The sequence below is a fragment of the Phyllostomus hastatus genome, unplaced genomic scaffold, assembly GCF_019186645.2.
Source record: "Phyllostomus hastatus isolate PE091 unplaced genomic scaffold, TTU_PhHast_1.1 phas_scaffold_555, whole genome shotgun sequence".
Lineage (NCBI taxonomy): Eukaryota > Metazoa > Chordata > Mammalia > Chiroptera > Phyllostomidae > Phyllostomus > Phyllostomus hastatus.
In genome coordinates this window covers 1952501-1969816 of record NW_025334036.1, presented here as the reverse complement: position 1 = coordinate 1969816, position 17316 = coordinate 1952501, and the positions used below count along the sequence as shown (strand labels likewise).

The window sequence follows — 17316 nt, the reverse complement described above, 5'->3', positions numbered from 1 at the left end:
CGAACCCCCCGCAGACGTCCTAAGTCTGAGCCTTCACCAGCCGCTCTGGCCTACACTCTGTCAGCACCCTCCTGTCCCGATGCCTCAGCTTCCGCTCTGTCCTCCTGAGATCCACTCCCGCACCGCAGCCAAAGTGACTGCTGATTTTGGCTAAGAAATATGCTCCTTATTTTTATTCATTTATTGTGACCTTGGTTGCCATACAATATCGTGTTAGTTTCAGGTGTACCACGTGGCGATTCAACATCTATACGCTTTACAAAGCCATCACCGCAGTAAATCTAGTGACCACCTGTCACCACGCACGCAGTTACAGGGACAGTGCTGACCCTGTCATCTCCGCAGCTCCATCACGACTGTCTTGAAACTCACATCAGTTCGTCCCTCCTCCCCCTGGAACCCCTCAAGGGCTCACCAGTGCCCTGATGGCAAAACCAGGACCCTGGCTGCCTTTCCAGGCTGTTTCGTAACTCTCTTCTCCCCTTCCTTGCCTTTTCTTAAAATAGACTTGATTTTTCGAATTCACAGTCAAATTGACTGGAAGCTTTGACAGGGAGTCCCCATACCCCGCCCCCGCCCCCCACGTAGGCACAGCCGGCCCCGCTGTCAGCTCCCACGTGGCAGGGTCCGCGTGTTCAGCCGGTGAACCGCAGTCCACCTCTCGTTATCACCCAAACTACCCATAAACACGTCAGAGTCTCTATGTGTCCCCAGAGGCAGCAATCTGTGTCTGGATGTGAACCATCCAAGTTAAAGCAACACCCTGCTGTTAACGACCCTGCTTTATCTGTTACAGATTAAATCGTGCTCCCCTTTAATGCAGGCTGGGTTTTCCTGCAGTGACCAGCAGCCCTGAAAGCTCGCTCAGTGGTTTGAACCGGTGAATGATTCATTCCGGCTAATGCTGCTCCTCCAGCGTAGGTCAGCAGGGGCCGCTGCCCTTTGAATGTCTGAGACCCACGTGTTTTACAGAATAACTATGGCCCCCAGAGTGGGGGCATGTGGCTCATGTGCAAGGACCCCCATTCTTACAGACGTGCAGTTGTGCAGACTCGTATCTCATTGGCCAGTGATAGCCGTTGACCACGCCCACTTTCTGAAGGGGCGGGGCTGTCCTGCCAGGGGCTGGAAACCACAACTCCGTATATCCCTGCTTGTGATAGCATTTTTTTTCTAATGTAGAAACCTGTTTTCAGAGATCTCAAGCAGGCCTTGACTCAAAAAAAATAAATAAATAAAAACCCTGCTTCCTGGAGGATTAAAGTGGACTTATTTAGGAATTTCATCGATTGCTGAATTTGGAGGAATGTCTCCTCTTTAAACACTATCTTTCAGCTGATTAGGACATCGTAGGCAGGAACTGTGAAGCGGCCCTCAGCCAAAGTGATGATTTATATATGAGCGTGGATTCTGCAGGCTCATATGTTTTAAAGATTTGCAGAGGCTGTCTCCAATCTTGTGGAGCCCGTCTCATTAACTACACTGTAGGATACAAATCTTGTCTTATTAGTTTATACTCTGCCGTGCCTGGCCGTATAGAAATTCTTGTTTAATAGATGCAAATACATTTCACTGATAAAGTTGTTCACTCGTGGTTTTTAAATCATTATAATTAGAGATTTTGACTCGGGGAGGTGCCACAGGAGTTGAAAACACTTCAGGCAGGTTTTTTTTTTTTACTTTACTTTGGGCAGTTAAGTTGCTCATTGTTGACAAGGAGGGGACCCGAGAGCCAGAATCCAGTAGTTTCTCAGGTTCAAGGCCGTCCTGGCTTCTACGCCCTGAGTGGGAGGGCAGCCAGACCTCCTTTTCAGCCCTTATTTTTCTGTGATGTTTCCACCTGCTTTTTTTGGCTGTGAGAGTTGGATGAACTGTAACTTCAAAAAAAAAAAAAGTATGAAACAAACACACGAGCTCAGGGAGGTGTTCGATTGCCCAAGATCATGCAGGGCCCTAAAACACTCTCCAGAACAAGCCCTTCCTAACTCCCGGGCCCGCACCCTTCCTGGGTGGCGGCGGGAGAGAGGGCGGCGCTCGCTCGCTCTCATGAAATGCGGAGCCTTCGGGGTCCCGGGTGTGTGAGGACAGAGCTTGGCCCCGGGAACCGTGTGTCTGTCATTGAATCGGGGAATGTTACTCCCGCTGGAGAGAGTGCATGGACACGAGTTACTCAGTTATTGAATCCCGGCCTTCCAAGCGTGTTTCCAAAATCAATCACTCCTAAGTTGTTCCACATGTACTTGTAGATATTAATGTCATGGCCCCTGTCACTGGGTTCCCTGAGGTCCATGGGCTGATTGAAAGGGTGGGGGAGGGGTAACACAGTGTTAAGATTTGGTGGTTTTTTTTTAAAGATTTTATTTATTTATTTTTAGAGAGGGAAGGGAGGGAGAAAGAGAGAGAGAGAGAAACATCAATGTGTGGTTGCTGGGGGCCGTGGCCTGCAACCCAGGCATGTGCCCTGACTGGGAATCGAACCTGCGATGCTTTGGTTTGCAGCCCGAGCTCAATCCACTGAGCTATGCCAGCCAGGGCTAAGATTTGGGTTTTAAAACCATTAGTGGTCCTGGCCAGGTAGTTCAGTTGGTCAGAGTGTCATCCCAGCATGCCAAGGTTGCAGGTTTGATCCCTGGTCAAGGCACATACGAGAATCAACCAATGAATGTGGAGATAAGTGGAACAATAAGTGTCTCTCCCTCTCTCTCTCTCTCATCATTAAATAAAAAATGAAAACCACTGCTGACATGATATACTGGCTATGTGATGTCAAAAAGTCACCCGGCCTCAGCCCCACTCAGAAGCCTTGTTTGTAAAACAGATCAAAGGCATCACGCCCACTACAAGGTGGCTGGGAGGATTCCGTGAAATACTGCCCGTGACGAACCTGGCACAAGGCCGGCCATGTGGCAAGCGTTCAATAAAAATCGGCTACTGCTCTTAATATTTCATTACTCTTTATAAAACCATGTCATCAGGATGAAAGTATCTTAAAAGTCGCTGGATTCAACTGCTCATCAAGTAATTTGGTCTCTTCTCCTTTTTGCCTGGCCCAGGGTTGGGCACTTGTTTTCGGACACCTCTGACTTCTCAAGCTCTTCCACGGTGAGCTCCGTGAGGCTTCCGTCTGTAGCTTTCGCCACGTGCAGGCACCCAGCGCAGACGTACACTCTTTCCCCTGACAGCGCTGTGCGAGCTTGAAAGTGCCTGTCATCATAGGCTCTTGCTTACACGTCCTTGGAGCTTTTCCTCAGCCCTCTCTGCAGCTTGCGTTTGCTGTCTCTCCTTCCCTTCAGCACCAGGACTGGGGAGGGGGCCAGGGGGAGTAGCTTACAGGCAGGTGGTTTCCACGTCCTCCGGTTTTACACCCTCGTCAGCACCTGGGGTGGAGTGTCCGACTCTGCACCTCCCCAGGCCAGAGCACCCACACAGGGCGCTGCAGCCCGCAGTGCGGTGCGAGCCCTTCCCGACGCCCCAGTCGCTGTCCCGAGAGTTCCTCATGCACTTTCTCACGGAGGCCTTACCAGCCCCCACGTGAAATATGTGTTGTTACCCCTATTTTCCTCCTGAGGAGAGTGTGTCTGAAAGTTTGGACTGTTCCACACGCCGCAGCCGGGAAGGGGCGGCGGGAGGGGTCAGGCTTTGTCCATGGAGCCGTTTGCCTCCAAAGCCCCTTGCGTGCCTTTCAGCACCAGATAAATGCATGCAAGTGAAGACGTGTGAGTGCAGGGCAGTCCACGATCATATTAGTTAATGTTGTAGAAATGTCACCTTTGTGAAATGAGGAGAAATGCAGGACACAGCCCCTTTTCTCATTTAAGGAAGGGCACGGTCAACAAATACATAATGCATTGTACACAACCCACAAAAACCATAATTCTCAGGACCATGAAAGATGGCAGTATGAGCATATTCTGCATCAGCCATTTCTCTGATTCACTCCTCTGTTATATTTTAAAAATTGTTTATACAGCCCTGGCCAGGTAGCTCAGTTTGTTGGAACATTGTCCTGGACACCAAAAGGTTGTGGGTTCGATCCCCGGTCAGGGTGCATATGGGAGGCAACTGATAGCTGTTTATTTTCATATCCATCTCTGTCTCCCTCTCTGTCTCTCAAATCAATAAAAAGCATATCCTTGGTTGAGGATTAACAATGTTGTTTATAGGGACAAATACGCAAACGTAATGACACAGAGGTGGAAATCCGTAGGTACAGGTATCTGTAACGATAGAGAGGAGGAGGTAATAAGGCATACATCTAGAACAGAGGGGACATGGATGTGGATGGTGAGAGGCAGGTGTGTGGAGGCCGAGGCACAAACAAACAAGCACTGAAAACTGTGGACCGAAGGTGTACTCGCTGAGTTCAGGGTAGTGCTCCTTTGGGACGATGGGAGAGCGTAGAACCGGATGGGGGGGAGGGGGAAACGTCCAGTATCTGCCAAGTTCCACTCATTGTGTGCACGCAGCAGTACCTGAATAGAGCTGTAACTAGGGGAGCAAGAGCGGGGGTGTGAGGGGCCGGTGTCAGTCCTTGCCGTTAGTTATCTGGGCCCGGCACAGAATCGAGCGATGCCCTAGACTAGCTTCCCATGATGCATATTTTTATAAGCTGTGTTCTCATAAACGAGAGCCGACTTGTCCATTTAAGGGTAACCCTGTGAGTATGAGAGAAATCGCTTTCCGCCTGCCGTGTTCTCACCGGGTCCTGACCCCCTGCTCTGTCCCAGGCGGTGGGCTGCGACCGGCACCTGGGGAGCCAGGCCAAGGAAGACAACTGCGGCGTCTGCGCTGGCGACGGCTCCACCTGCAGGCTGGTGCGGGGACAGTCCAAGGCGCACGTGTCTCCTGAAAAAAGTAGGTGTCCCCTCCCGTACCGTGTGTCCGTGAAGCAAAATGCGCTTGACACCCCATACAATGTTACCGTAAGACGAAGCGCGCTTTAGCCTGTCTGTTGCTACAATAACACCGTCCTAATGCTAAGCCTTTCAGCTGGAAAAAACTTGTGACCAGTTTCCTGAAAGTCAAGTATCTTCTGAAAACGGAGTATCGCATTTTTGTCCCCACGGCCTCTTCGGACAGTACCTGTTCTCTGAACCTTTGCCGACACAGAGTGTGACTACTTTTAAATATTTGCTGATTTTGTTTTTGGTAAACCATGAAGCGATCATTTCTTTTATTTGCCTCCCTTGGACGGCTCTCGAGGTGGAAAATCCGGCCACTGTTGCTCATTCCTACTTTTAGTTTTTCCGTTAGCTCCTGAAGGTGCGGACCCACGTTCCCGTTTGGGGGTTGCCCTCACTCTCGTGTAACTGGCAGTGTGTCCTGGATGCCACCCTTCTTCGACCTGTCGCACCCATTCCAGATCGTGCTGCCAGTTTGTCCTGTGACTTTAAATATTGTCTGTGTTTTTAGAATCCACAGTTTTGAAATTTTATATATCCAGAAAATTCCACCTTTTCATTTCCATGATCTCTGCCTCTGTTAACCCTTTCATTTGGGGGTCAGTACACCTTTCTGCGAAGGACCAGATGGTAAATGTGTGATTTGCGGGGCATGTGGTCTCTCTCACGGACTGAGCACCAACACACAAGCTCCCACAGGCAGTCTGTGAACAATCGGGCACCACTGTGTTCTAATAAAACTTTATTTACAAAATAGGCTGCAGGCTGAGTCTGACCCTCGGAGGGTGGTTTGCTGACCTCTTCCTTAGAACCGCCCACAGATTGAAGAGCATCATCACCGAAGCCAGAGGAGGACGTACCGTATTTTGCCGTGTATGAGGCACAGCCCCATTTGTGGCCCAAACTTTCAGGGGGAAAAAAAAAGCAAAAACCTTTGTTTTAATTTCTTATTTATTTCTATTTAGAAACAAAACCGATGACCCTATTCCAGGGCGTTATTTTGCATACGGATTCCGTCATTGCTTTCTTCAGCTATGTTTCTAACACATACACATAAATAAAAGAATTAAAATCATTTATGTCACTATGGAATCAGTGTGGCCCACGTAAACTGCGCATCCTTATTTTCCCCGCAAGAATTTGGGCGAAAATGGGTGCCTGATGCACAGAAAAATACAGTGGTTCCAAAACGGAGGCCATGGGCAGCCGTGTCAAACCCACTTGGGAGGCCTGGCGAGACGAGGGCGCCCGCATTCCCTTCGGCAGCTGGAGGAGCGTTTCTGACGTGGGCGCACGAGGGGGGTTCGGAGAACTTCAGGCCGACTGACCGACACCGAAGCCTGAGGGCTTTGGGCCGCAGAGCCGACGAGGTGGGAATGGAGAGGGGAGGACTCCCCGGGGCTGCACACCCGCGGCAGGCGAAGAGCTGGTTAAGCGTGGGCGGTAAACCGTGTGGGGAGCTCATTTGGCAAGACGCCGTCTGGCCAGGGCCCGAAAGAGATCAGAAACGGAGAGAACCCTAGCGGAACCGGGGTAGGAGCCGAGTGAAATCGGGTCAAGGAAGGCGTGTTGTTGGAGACGTGGGCACCGGCCCCAGAACGGGGAGAGGACGGGGCGGAGGGGGTGTGGGCAGGGAGGGGCGACCCCATGTTGCCAGGTTGCCCAGACGCCTCTGGCAGGGGCCTCTGGTTCACCTCTCTGCTTTTCGGCCTCCGATGTCCCTGCAGGGGCAGAGAAAACGATTTCCTCCTGCCCTTCTAGGTTCTCGGCTGAGACTGCCCGCCCCCTCGCCCCAGAATATAAAGACAGATTAACAGGGGAGAAGTGATTTTAATCATGTAGGTGTGTAACGTACCCACAAAGATAAGCGATTCGAGGAAGTGGCCAGTTCAGGAAGCTTTTAGATAAAAAGCCAATAGCATCAAAGAAGAATCGACAAGGGCCTGGGCTGGGGGCGGTCGTCCGGCGGTGAAGAAGGATCTCAGCTGGTTCATAGAGCCTTCGGGGCTGCCGGCTCCGTGTCCGACGACAGGGCGCCTCCTGCCTTCCTGCAGCAGGAAGGGTCCCCTCTCCGCGGAGATGCCCCTTCTCTCAGAGGGACGCGGGCGGGCGGGAGGGCCCTCCTTTCACAGGCTGTTTCTCAGGTTCCCAAAATTCACAATAATCGCTGTGCCAAAGTGGCATCTTTTGGGGCGACGTGTCCCGAACCCGCCCATCCCACTGCAGACCCCGAGGGCAAACCATCATTTAACCCGCGCCAGGCTCTCCGTGGCCTGGATGAGGCGCGAGGGGCGGACAAGCCGGGGTGCGCCGTGACGCCGCGGGACCCCTGGACGGGAAGCGGTGGTGCGAGGCTGTGTGTGACAGCCCCTCCCTGCGTGCTGGGCACAGGCTGCTCCTGCAATGGGCACAGATGGGTGTGTGACTGGGTGCCCGGCGCCTGGGAGCTGGAGGCGCGTCCAGGCTGCAAATGAGCAGGCCCCCAGGCTGGGGGCCGCCGGGGGCGGGTCACGGGCGTTTCTGCTCAGACTCCAGGGCTGAGGCGGAGGAGGCACAAATGCAGGTTCTGCGGGGGTAGATGTGCTCCCGCCGCAGCTCGGGGCTGGGCGTGGGGGCGTCCCCTGGCCGCTGGTTCTGATCCTGCCACCGGGTGCCTCCGCTGCCTTTAAAGAACCGGTCAGTTTGTGGCGGTTGCCTTCCCCATCTTTGATCGTTGGATTATTCCGAGTCTCCGCCCTCGATTTGCAGAAGGCGGCCTGTAGACAGTCCTCCAGGGGTGCGGTCCGTGCGAAAAACACTCGGAGAAGGTTCGAAATGAAACCGATGTTACCCCAATAAATTTACTTTAAAAAAGTGGGAATGAGGTTGTCAAGGTGTAACTAAAACATCTTTGGTACGACCAGGGGGCATGTATCTGTTTAGGTCAGTGGAGTTCTCGTTGGACTTTATAGGGAAAACAATGACCCGATACAAACTCCAGTCCTTCTGGGCGGAAACGAATGTTTACTGACGAGCTACTACTGTGTGGACAATTTGTTTCCTGTGCCTCTTGCCACTTAGCGGAGCTGCGATGTGCGGCAGGAAATGAGACACAGAAAAGCAATAATGACGGACCAGCTGGGCGGGAGAGTCTCTGTGTGGGAGGGAGTGAGTGCAAGACGATGTAACGGCCCTTCGCTCAGCCCGTGGTTGCGAAATCAGACAAGGGAAACCCAGGTGGTAAACGTGTGTGACGAACTGTAACGAACGCTCGAGTGTGAGTTAATACAATTCAAACGCGGTCTGGCCGTTCTGGGGTTAAGATTGTCGGGGTTAAGAGTGTCGTTTTCAGTTTTGACCCCAGCTCTACGGATTACAAATTCTCTGATTCTCAGCAAGTCGCTTAAACTCGCAAAACTTCCGTTTTCTTAAGGGTAGAAATGGGTTTTTTTAGACTGCATGAGGTCTACATTACATAAGGGTGCAAGTTTAAAGTGTCCGGATGTGCATACATGAGAGTGTCCAGATGTGTGTGTGTGTGTATGTGGTGTCTCCTTTTAACCCTGCGCACCTCCAGCGTTAACCTCTAACCTCTCACCCTCGCTGGCGGACAAGGAAGGAACACCGCGGGCACTTCACGTCTCGACTGTGTCATCGTCATTTACTCCTTAAGCCACGGCCCCCCGCCCCCGCCCGCACGCACAACTGAGGCTGCCTTCCCGAAGCCCCTCGGCGACCTTTCTACCGCAGCCCTGGTCGGTGCCGCGTTCGGTGCCACGGCCCCTCCGGCCGCACAATCCCCCTCTTCCTCACCGGGGCTCTCCCTCCCTTTCCCAACGAGCCAGAGCCGTGCCGTTCCCTGCAGAGCTGGCGGAGAGACGCTGACAGGTGTGACGATGGCACCGTCCTCCCACCGTCCTTGTGACCTGTGTGTGCCCTCAGCGCGCCCTGTGTCAGGGCCGCTCAGAATGCCGTCACGGCCCTGGCTGGGGTGGCTCAGTGGATGGAGCGCGGGCTGCGAACCAAAGGGTCACCAGTTCAATTCCCAGTCAGGGCACATGCCTGGGTTGTGGGCCAGGTCCCCAGGAGGGGGTGCTCAAGAGGCAAGCACACATGGATGTTTCTCTCCCTCTCTCTCTCCCTCCCTTCCCTCTCTCTAAAAATAATAAATAAAATCTTTAAAGATACATAAAAAAAAAACAAAAAGAACATGGTCACAGACACACGTGCGGTGCCAGGACCACCCATGACGCAGGAGATGGACAACTCCCTGGCCTCCACCCTAAACCTCTGGGTCAGGATTTCGGTGCGGTCGGGGGAGGGAGAACCTGTGTTTTAACCGTTTCTTCAGGTCACTCTGGGAGGGGCTGGCCCATCAAGGTGTCAGAGAGACTTCTCCCCCGGGTGCTCCACCTGTTCTGGAGGGTGATGGAGACGAGAGGGAAGGGCAGGGCAGGAGGGGAGACGTTGAAAACTGGGCGGTGCACACGGCTTGTCCCACAGTCTGAGGACGAGGGTCCCTCAGAGGAGCCCGCTGCCCCCGGCCTCGCCCAGCGGTGCCACAGCGTGCGTTTGTCTCCAAAGGGGGTGGCATGAGCAGCTGAGGCTGCAGTGGCCTCCTCCCGGCAAAACATGTTCAACCTCCTCTTTCACGTCACCAAACAGTGTATCCAGATGAAATGATGTGAGTGGTAGCGATAGGCCTTATACGTAGCAGGTGCTTCCCGCAGACGTTTGGACCGCACGAGGGAAACGAGTCTTTGCACCAGGGGAAGAACCCTTCCTGTGCGCGGTTCTGACGGGCGTGCGTGTCGTGGGTTCTGACGGGCGTGCGTGTCTCGTGGGCCTTCAGTGCCCGGGCTTGACCACCACCTGTCCTGCATCCTCTCCTAGGGGAAGACAATGTGATCGCCGTCCCTTTGGGGAGTCGCAGTGTGAGGATCACGGTGAAGGGGCCCGCCCACCTCTGTAAGTAGCCTCTCGTCTTCGCGTCGCTCTGGTTCCCTGAAGGTCTGTTTAGACAAACCAATACAGTCGTTGTGTTCGTGGGGGTGGGGACACACAGCTCAAGGGCCTGGACTCTGGAATGGTCCAGATCAGTAGAGAACTTTTTTCTTCTCACACCGCCAGTAGGAAATATTCCAGTTTGGGCTTAATCCCTCAGGGGATAGGAAATTGTTATGTGTGAAATAAACTTTTTAAAAGAGATTTAATTAATTTATTTCTAGGGGGGCGAAGGGAGGGAGAAAGGGAGGGAGAGAAACGTCAATGTGTGGTTGCCTCTCATGCGCCCCCTACTGGGAACCTGGCCCACAACCCAGGCATGTGCCCTGACTGGGAATCGAACTGGTGATCTTTTGGTTCGCAGTCCGGCACTCAATCCACTGAGCCGCACCAGCCAGGGCAATCACCACACATTTTTTTAACCTTTTTTTGTTTTTCAATGGCTGGAAGCCCACACAGCTCTGGGCTGATAGCAAATCCTGACCCATATAAAAGCCAATTTGAGTTTTTGAGAACAGGCCAGAATCCTGTGGTTCCCAGTGCCGTGCGGCGCTCGCGTGAATCACGCACGTTGTAAAATACCCACGCTGGGCTAGACAGTTACGCAGGGCCGAACACTGCTCCGGGCAGCATTGACCGTCATGCCTCACTGCTGTTACGGAGAGCAGCCTGCAGCCCGCCACCAGGTGGGTGGGGGGCACAGCGGGCCGGGTGTGGAGTGGTGCTGGGCTGTAACAAAGCACGAAGTGTGACCCGGGCCACGACACAGGGTGTTTTGGAGAACGGTATACGGCGTGAGGGAAGCCGGGTGGGGAGGGCTACGGGATGCCGTTGACAGAACGGGTCCGGAGTCGGCTCACTGTGGGGACGGGAAGTGGGTGGGGCTGCCCGGGCCGGGGTGGGGTGGTGTTGGAGGGGGGGGATGAGGGAAGAGGCAGCTCGTGGATACGGATGTCTTCGGGGGGATGATAAAAGCCTTCTAAATGTGGATGGTGCTGATGGTTTCATAGCCCTGCGAACACACCAGGACCATTAAACCACATTTAAGATGAGTGGGGCGGATATTATGGCCTGTGAATTCTATGGCACAAACAAACAAAAAAATAGGCCGTGACGGGGCCTGATCGCTGAAAGGCAGTTCCCAAACACTCAGCTCCAGAAATAGTTTAAAAGCCCTAAAAACAGAGTAAGTAGACAGTGAAGGGAATAAGTACAAAAGTGAAACAAAATAAGGAACAGTGACAGCCTTGAGGGCAAACGCTCATTCACGTGCCTGTATTTTCTGGCACATTCCGCGTACGCTGACACTCAGAATTGGCGAGAACAGGGCTGGGAAAAGTTCCCATTTCTGCCAAGGGGACGGGTCTGCGGCTTGGACCCCCTCTGCCCCTGAGCAGCCCCACACTGGGCCCGAGAAGTGTGCCTGGAAGTTACCCTCTGCTGCCGTGGCGTTGGCTTTGTTTATAAAGGGTTTAGCTGGCGTTTCTGGACTTCTAAATATAGACGCCTCTTTATTTTCTTGGCTTGTACCGCTGTTTTCTTGGTACTCATTGTTAACAACGATAGAGTGCTGAGTCCTGACATTCATCTTATTTGGCCGTGAGAAGTCAGGCTTTTTAAAGACCTGCATTGACTACGGCCCTCCGAAAGGCGGCATTAAGAGTGTCTCTCCGCTGCGGGATGGAATGGACTCCCAGAAGGTCCGCCTTGGTCCTGCCCGCAGGGGTCCGGATCCTGAACGCCCAGCCCTGTCCCGAGTGTGGCCCCCGCTGTAGTGCAAACACACAGCTCCCACTTTCCCGGCGGTGCGCCCCTCCGAAAGGGGAGGGATGACGGATCCCTGCCAAAGGGGCGTCACTGTCGCAAAACTCCAGCCGTGAATGTGTTCGACTAGCAGGGCACTTGGGAAGCCGAGATGCCAGAAAATTGAGAACTTCCATTGTCAACTGGAAGAATTCTTTTTTTTTTTTTTTTGGTCGTCTGCGTCTTGTCTGATGACCTCATGTGTAGAGATGTAGAAACATACACGTGGACAGCGCTTTTCGACCGGAGGAAACGGATGCTGAATAAGCGTGCGTCTCCCACCGCACACAACCCCACTGAAGGCAGGACTTTGGTGCACGGGTAACTAAGCCGTGCCGAACGCCCATTCCACGTTTTCCTAGCGATACTTTCGTGGCCCTCTCAGAATTTCAGGAGACCCCCTGTGGGGATGGATGGCCAGACCCCGCATCTCGAAGGAAGCCCGGACTGGTACTTCCCGGGCAAGCCCCTCAGCGAGAAGAAGATAAAAGATCGCTTCTTTCCAGAATCACTAGCAGGGATTCCGGTCTCTGAAGGCGTCTGTACGGACTTGAGTTGACAGGTTGGGGGATTGAAGAGCGTCTTGGTTTCTGATCCTGTTTTCAGCTGTTGCAGGCTGTATGCCGTGTCTTGCCCGACTGTCCCCTGTGTGGCCGCCCCCCGCCACGCTGAGCATCAGGAGGAGAAGGGGGTCTGGGGGGGGTGGCAGTGGGAGGGAGCCTCACACCCTCTGCCCTTCACGGAGGGAGGGTGTGTGCAGGTCCCCCTCCCCCCCCAGCAAACCACAGGCGCTCAGCAGCGGGGAAGCCCGGAGAGCTGGAGGGCTTCTGCGGGCAGCTCTCACGGCACGGGGCCGTGGTAAACAGGAATGCTACAAAAGGAGCCATTATTGATGTCTACACACTTCTTTTCTGTCACAGAAGGGGCACTCGGGGGGGACCCAGTCTGACACCAATAAAAGGGACACCTTTGGAAGAGCTAGTGGCCTCATCAGTCCGCCTCCTCAGAACCTCTTGCATCCATACACCTGCCTCCGAGCACGTCACCTGTCTGTGCCCTCCCACTCCGGACCCCTTCCCACGGTTGGCGCGAGAGCCCCTGCGTCCACCTCCTGGGTACGCGCCAGGGCGGGGGCCCAGAGGTGACTGGCGTGAAGATCGTCCACGATAAGCCTGTGGCTCAGGGCAGAGAGCCGTCGTCTGGGTCATTTACGTGCAGCTGAAAACTGGCTTTGTCCCCTGCGGTCTCACGTTCGTGTCCCCAGAGGTCTGGGACACCCTGGAGAAGTGGAGGAACAGACTCCGTGTTAAAAAGCAGGACGCTGGACGCAACTGCCAGCAGAGCCATCCTTGGCTGGAGAGGACCGATGTCCCACGATGGATCGGTCCGTCGTCCCTCCCTCCCAGGTCGCCTTCCTGGACTCTGACACCTCCGCACCCCCGCACCTGAACCCCGCACCCGAGGAAACCCGGAAGGCTGCGGCGACCCCGCGGGTCAGCGCCGTGGGAGAGCCCTCACCCTGCGGCGGAGCCCATCGCAGGCCCTTGGAATTCGGCCGAGCCGTTCCGGGCTGACCCCGGTCCTGAGACTCCGTGTTCTGCCTGTCTTCTGGGCGGGCGCGTGTGGCCCCACCTCGGTCCGTGTCTTGCTGTTGCCCCGAGGCTCACTGCTGCCCCCCCTCCTCGTCGGAGGGCTCACGCCTCCCGTCCGTGTCCGTCCGGGGCCCTCTGACCCTCTCCCGTCTCCTGTCTTCGTTTTTACCGACAACTCACCCTGTAACGCTGGGCGTTAGGTCTCCATTGGAAGCAGGAAATGAGTGCCATCTCCCCCTTCCCGAACATCCGTGGCGGTGGCGGCGGCGGAGCCCAGGGCCAGCGTGGCTGGGGTGCCGTGAGCCTGAGAGTGAGTAGCCGGCACTGTTCCCCGACCGACCCGCTCACGGCTCCTGCAGGTCAGGGAGGAGCTCGTGTCCAGCCTCTGAGTCGTCCCCGCGCAGCTCCCAGCCGTCCTGTCGGGGGTGACCGGCACTGTCTCCGGGTGCCCGTCACGCGGTTGGTCCGGGGCTGGCGTTCCTGCAGCCGCTCCTGCCGGGCCATTTGCCTGGGTTTGATCAGCTTCCCGTGTCCTTTTCTAGGGCTTCATTTCTTTACTTTTAGACAGAGAGGAGAAGGGAGGGAGAAAGAGAGGGAGAGAAACATCAGTGAATGGTTGCCTCTTGCACGCCCCCTACTGGGGACCTGGCCTGCAACCCAGGCATGTGCCCTGACTGGGAATCGAACCAGTGACCCTTTGGTTTGCAGGCTGACGCTCAATCCACTGAGCCACACCAGCCGGGGCTTTTGTGTCCTTTGTTTGAAGTGGCTAAAGAACCCTTGAACACCAGGAATGAAGTGGAGATTTCAGAGCAGAAGAGGGCCTGGATGTTGTCTCATCTGACTCCTCTTTTTTTGTGTTTTGGTTTTTGTCCTCACCTGAGCATATGTTTTCAGTGATTTCAGGGGGAAAGGAGGAGAGAGAGAGAGAAGGAGGGGGGAGAAACATCGGTATGGGAGAGAAACACGGATCGGCTGTTTGCCTCCCATACGTGCCCCGACTGGGGATCGAACCTGCAGCCTTCATTTTGGTGTGTGAGACGATGCCCTGGCCAACCGAGCCGCCCAGCCAGGGCTGACTCCTCCCTTCTTCCAGCAACAAAACCCCGGGGCGGTGGCTTCGCTGGGAGAGCGCTGGGACCAGGAGCCCCGCCGCCCCGCCGTGTCTTTCCGTACCGCGTCTCTCGGCCACAGACCAAGCCCCTGCGCACGGTGACACAGACACCACGGGTGAAACCAAGAAGGGGGAGGACAGCCACCACTGAAATGGAGCGGGAATGCTGTTGTGGCGAGACCGTCAACGGTCCCTTCTCTGCAGGACATCGAGGAGGCACTCCTGGCCCCGGCCCGGGGGCTCAGGTGGCTGGAGCCTTGCCCTGTGCACCGGAAGGCCGTGGGTTCAGTCCCTGGTTGGTGCCTGGGCGGGGACAGCCGTGTCCCATTCAGTGATGGATGGAAGATACACAGGACTTCTCTACAGCTGTCGCCACTTCCTGCGACTCTCCTGATTTCCACATAAAGTTTTTTTAAAGCAAATTTAAGATTCATGGTGGTTTTGTCTAAAAGAGCAGATGTAAAGTGTCTGAAGAGGGGGTAAAATGAGTAATACGGCTTTACGCTGAGAAATGGCTACATATTCTTCTTCCCCTGGTGGCAGAGAAGGCGCCGAGGAGTTAGACAGATCCCACGGGACCTTGTCTGCACCTCCATGAGGGCAACTGGAAGGGTCCGTGTTTGCAGACTGCGTGGGTGTTCTGATCCCGTGGCGACACCACAGAGATCCTACGTAATAAAACATCTTTCTGAAATAACAGTGCGTTAAAGGTGGCGCTCTCACTTAGAACAGGTCTCCGGCTGCTCGACGTGGGGGTGGGGGCGGGAGAAATGGGGGAAAGTGGCCAAAACGTAGGAACTTCCAGCGATAACGCACGTCAGCTCTGGGGGTGTCACGTGTGGTGTGCTGACCAGGTAGCGACACTGCATCGCCCGTCTGGAAGTAGCTCAGAGAGAGACTCTTAAAAATCCTCAGCACAATGTCCTGGCTGGCGTAGCTCAGTGGATGGAGCGCGGGCTGCGAACCACACCGTCGCAGGTTCGATTCCCAGCCAGGGCACATGCCTGGGTTGCAGGCCACGGCCCCCAGCAACCGCACATGGATGTTTCTCTCTCTTTCTCCCTCCCTTCCCTCTCTAAAACTAAAATAAAATTTAAAAATAATCTTAAAAAAAAGAAAAAGAAATGCCAAATTTACTTTAAAAAAATTCTCAGCACGAGAAACAAACGATGGTGGTGGCAGGCGAGGGAGGTGTCAGCTGGACTTCCCGCGGCGATCGTTTCGCCGCAGACGCAAGGGTCCACTCTCGGCGGTGCCCGCCGGAGACCAACGGGACGCCATACGCCGACGACGCCTCTCGTTCAAACGTTGTTTCCCAATTGCAGTCATCGAGTCCAAAACGCTCCAGGGACACAAAGGGGAGCACAGCTTCAGCGGCCCCGGCGTGTTCGTGGTGGAGAACACCACCGTGGAGTTCCAGAGGAGCCCCGAGAGGCAGACCTTCAGGATTGCGGGGCCTCTGATGGCCGACTTCATCTTCAAGGTGGGCGGACCCCCCTCCTCCCAGACCTCAGGCGCCCGCGGCTCCTCGCGCCTGCACCTCTCGGGCTGTTTAAAACTGGTTGTGTGCGGGTGGCAGGAGGTCCCCGAGGGCTGCATTTCCACGGAGCGCGTCCTTGGTGCTTCCCTCTGGGCCCCCCAGGCCAGAGAACTGTGCCTGGCTTTCAGGTTCCGCCTTCCACAACCTCCCTCCCTCGTTGAGGAACAGGCGTCCCTTTCACGGGGTGGGGGGCGGGGGGGATTGTTCGGGTGTTTGTGCCCTCTCGTCACGGGGCTAGGAAGCGGAGGTGATAAATACCCACAGCTTCAGCCTCAGAGCCCCGGGTGGGGTGGAGCCACACGGCCAGCGGCTGCCTGCCCCACGCCCGAGCCGGCTCTGTGCCGTGGCGAGTTCTCTTACCAAGCAGCGCGGAGGAGACAGGGGCTCCGTCCTCACCTGCCTTTTCCGTCGGCCCAGGCCCCGTCCCGTCAGGGGCACCTGTCTGCACGCCCCCGAGAGGGGCTCCTCCTCCCCGAGACCACCAGCCCAGAGTCTCTGCTCTGGGCGAGCCTGGGTCGTCCCCGCACCCTCCCTCACAGGGTGTCCCAGGTTGCGGCCGCTGGGTTCCCAGGCGACCCCGCGTGGGGTTCTGCTGACACAGTCGCAAAGGCCTGCGAGTTCGGAAGACGAATGCATCTCGGGGAGGGGTCTCGGCCCGTCCCTCTCCAGAAACCCGCTCCACAGCAGAAACGGGGGGGAGAGAACGGCCCTGGGTGGGAGGGTGGTGGCCACCCTCCCCAGGAGGGGCATGCTCCCCTGTGTGCCCAGCGCCGGAGGCCTTAAGCCCCGGCTGCCTTGAAGGAGACACTCGGGCCGACATCCACAGACGTCATGGGCCGTGCGTGGGGGCCGGGGCAGCGGCAGCTGCGTCTGTCTGTCTGTCTGTTCTCTCTGGTGGGTCGTCAGGCGTGAACCCTCTGCCTGCTCAGATCGTCATGGGAGTTTTCCTTTCGACGCCCGAGTAGCAAACACACACACACACACACACACACACACACACACACACCCCTGCTTTGTAAAAAACTCTCTTACGTATTCCTGCGCTGAGTAGGGGACATTAATACCATGATAAAGTGGGAGAAATCGCCAAAAGTGAACATTTCCAGATAATTGTTTGTTTGCAGTACACACACACACACACACACACACACGGATACGATGCATATAAACACACCTACCCATGAGCAATATACTCATATTTCTACACGTGTGTGGGTTCACACATGTGTGCACAAATGCATACACATAAATGTGTGTGTGTGTGTGTATCTCCTAGACTGGTTATAGATTTATGAATTGATCATTGATTAGTGGCTAATAACTTGGGTACAGATTTCTACATGAAAAATCGCTGAAGATAATGGTTTTGTTTCTTCGCATCCG

General features: G+C 55.1%; 1 protein-coding gene across 2 annotated transcripts in view; it reads left to right on the top strand.

Annotated features, from left to right (window-relative positions):
* Nucleotides 1–17316, top strand: part of ADAMTSL3 (ADAMTS like 3) — a 133456-nt gene that overhangs the window by 57081 nt on the left and 59059 nt on the right. For both annotated transcript variants that reach the window (XM_045824996.1, XM_045824997.1), the window contains exons 7-9: nt 4728–4854; nt 9774–9848; nt 15719–15876. In XM_045824996.1, coding sequence (XP_045680952.1) covers nt 4728–4854; nt 9774–9848; nt 15719–15876 — 360 coding nt within the window. The remainder of the gene's footprint in view (nt 1–4727; nt 4855–9773; nt 9849–15718; nt 15877–17316) is intronic.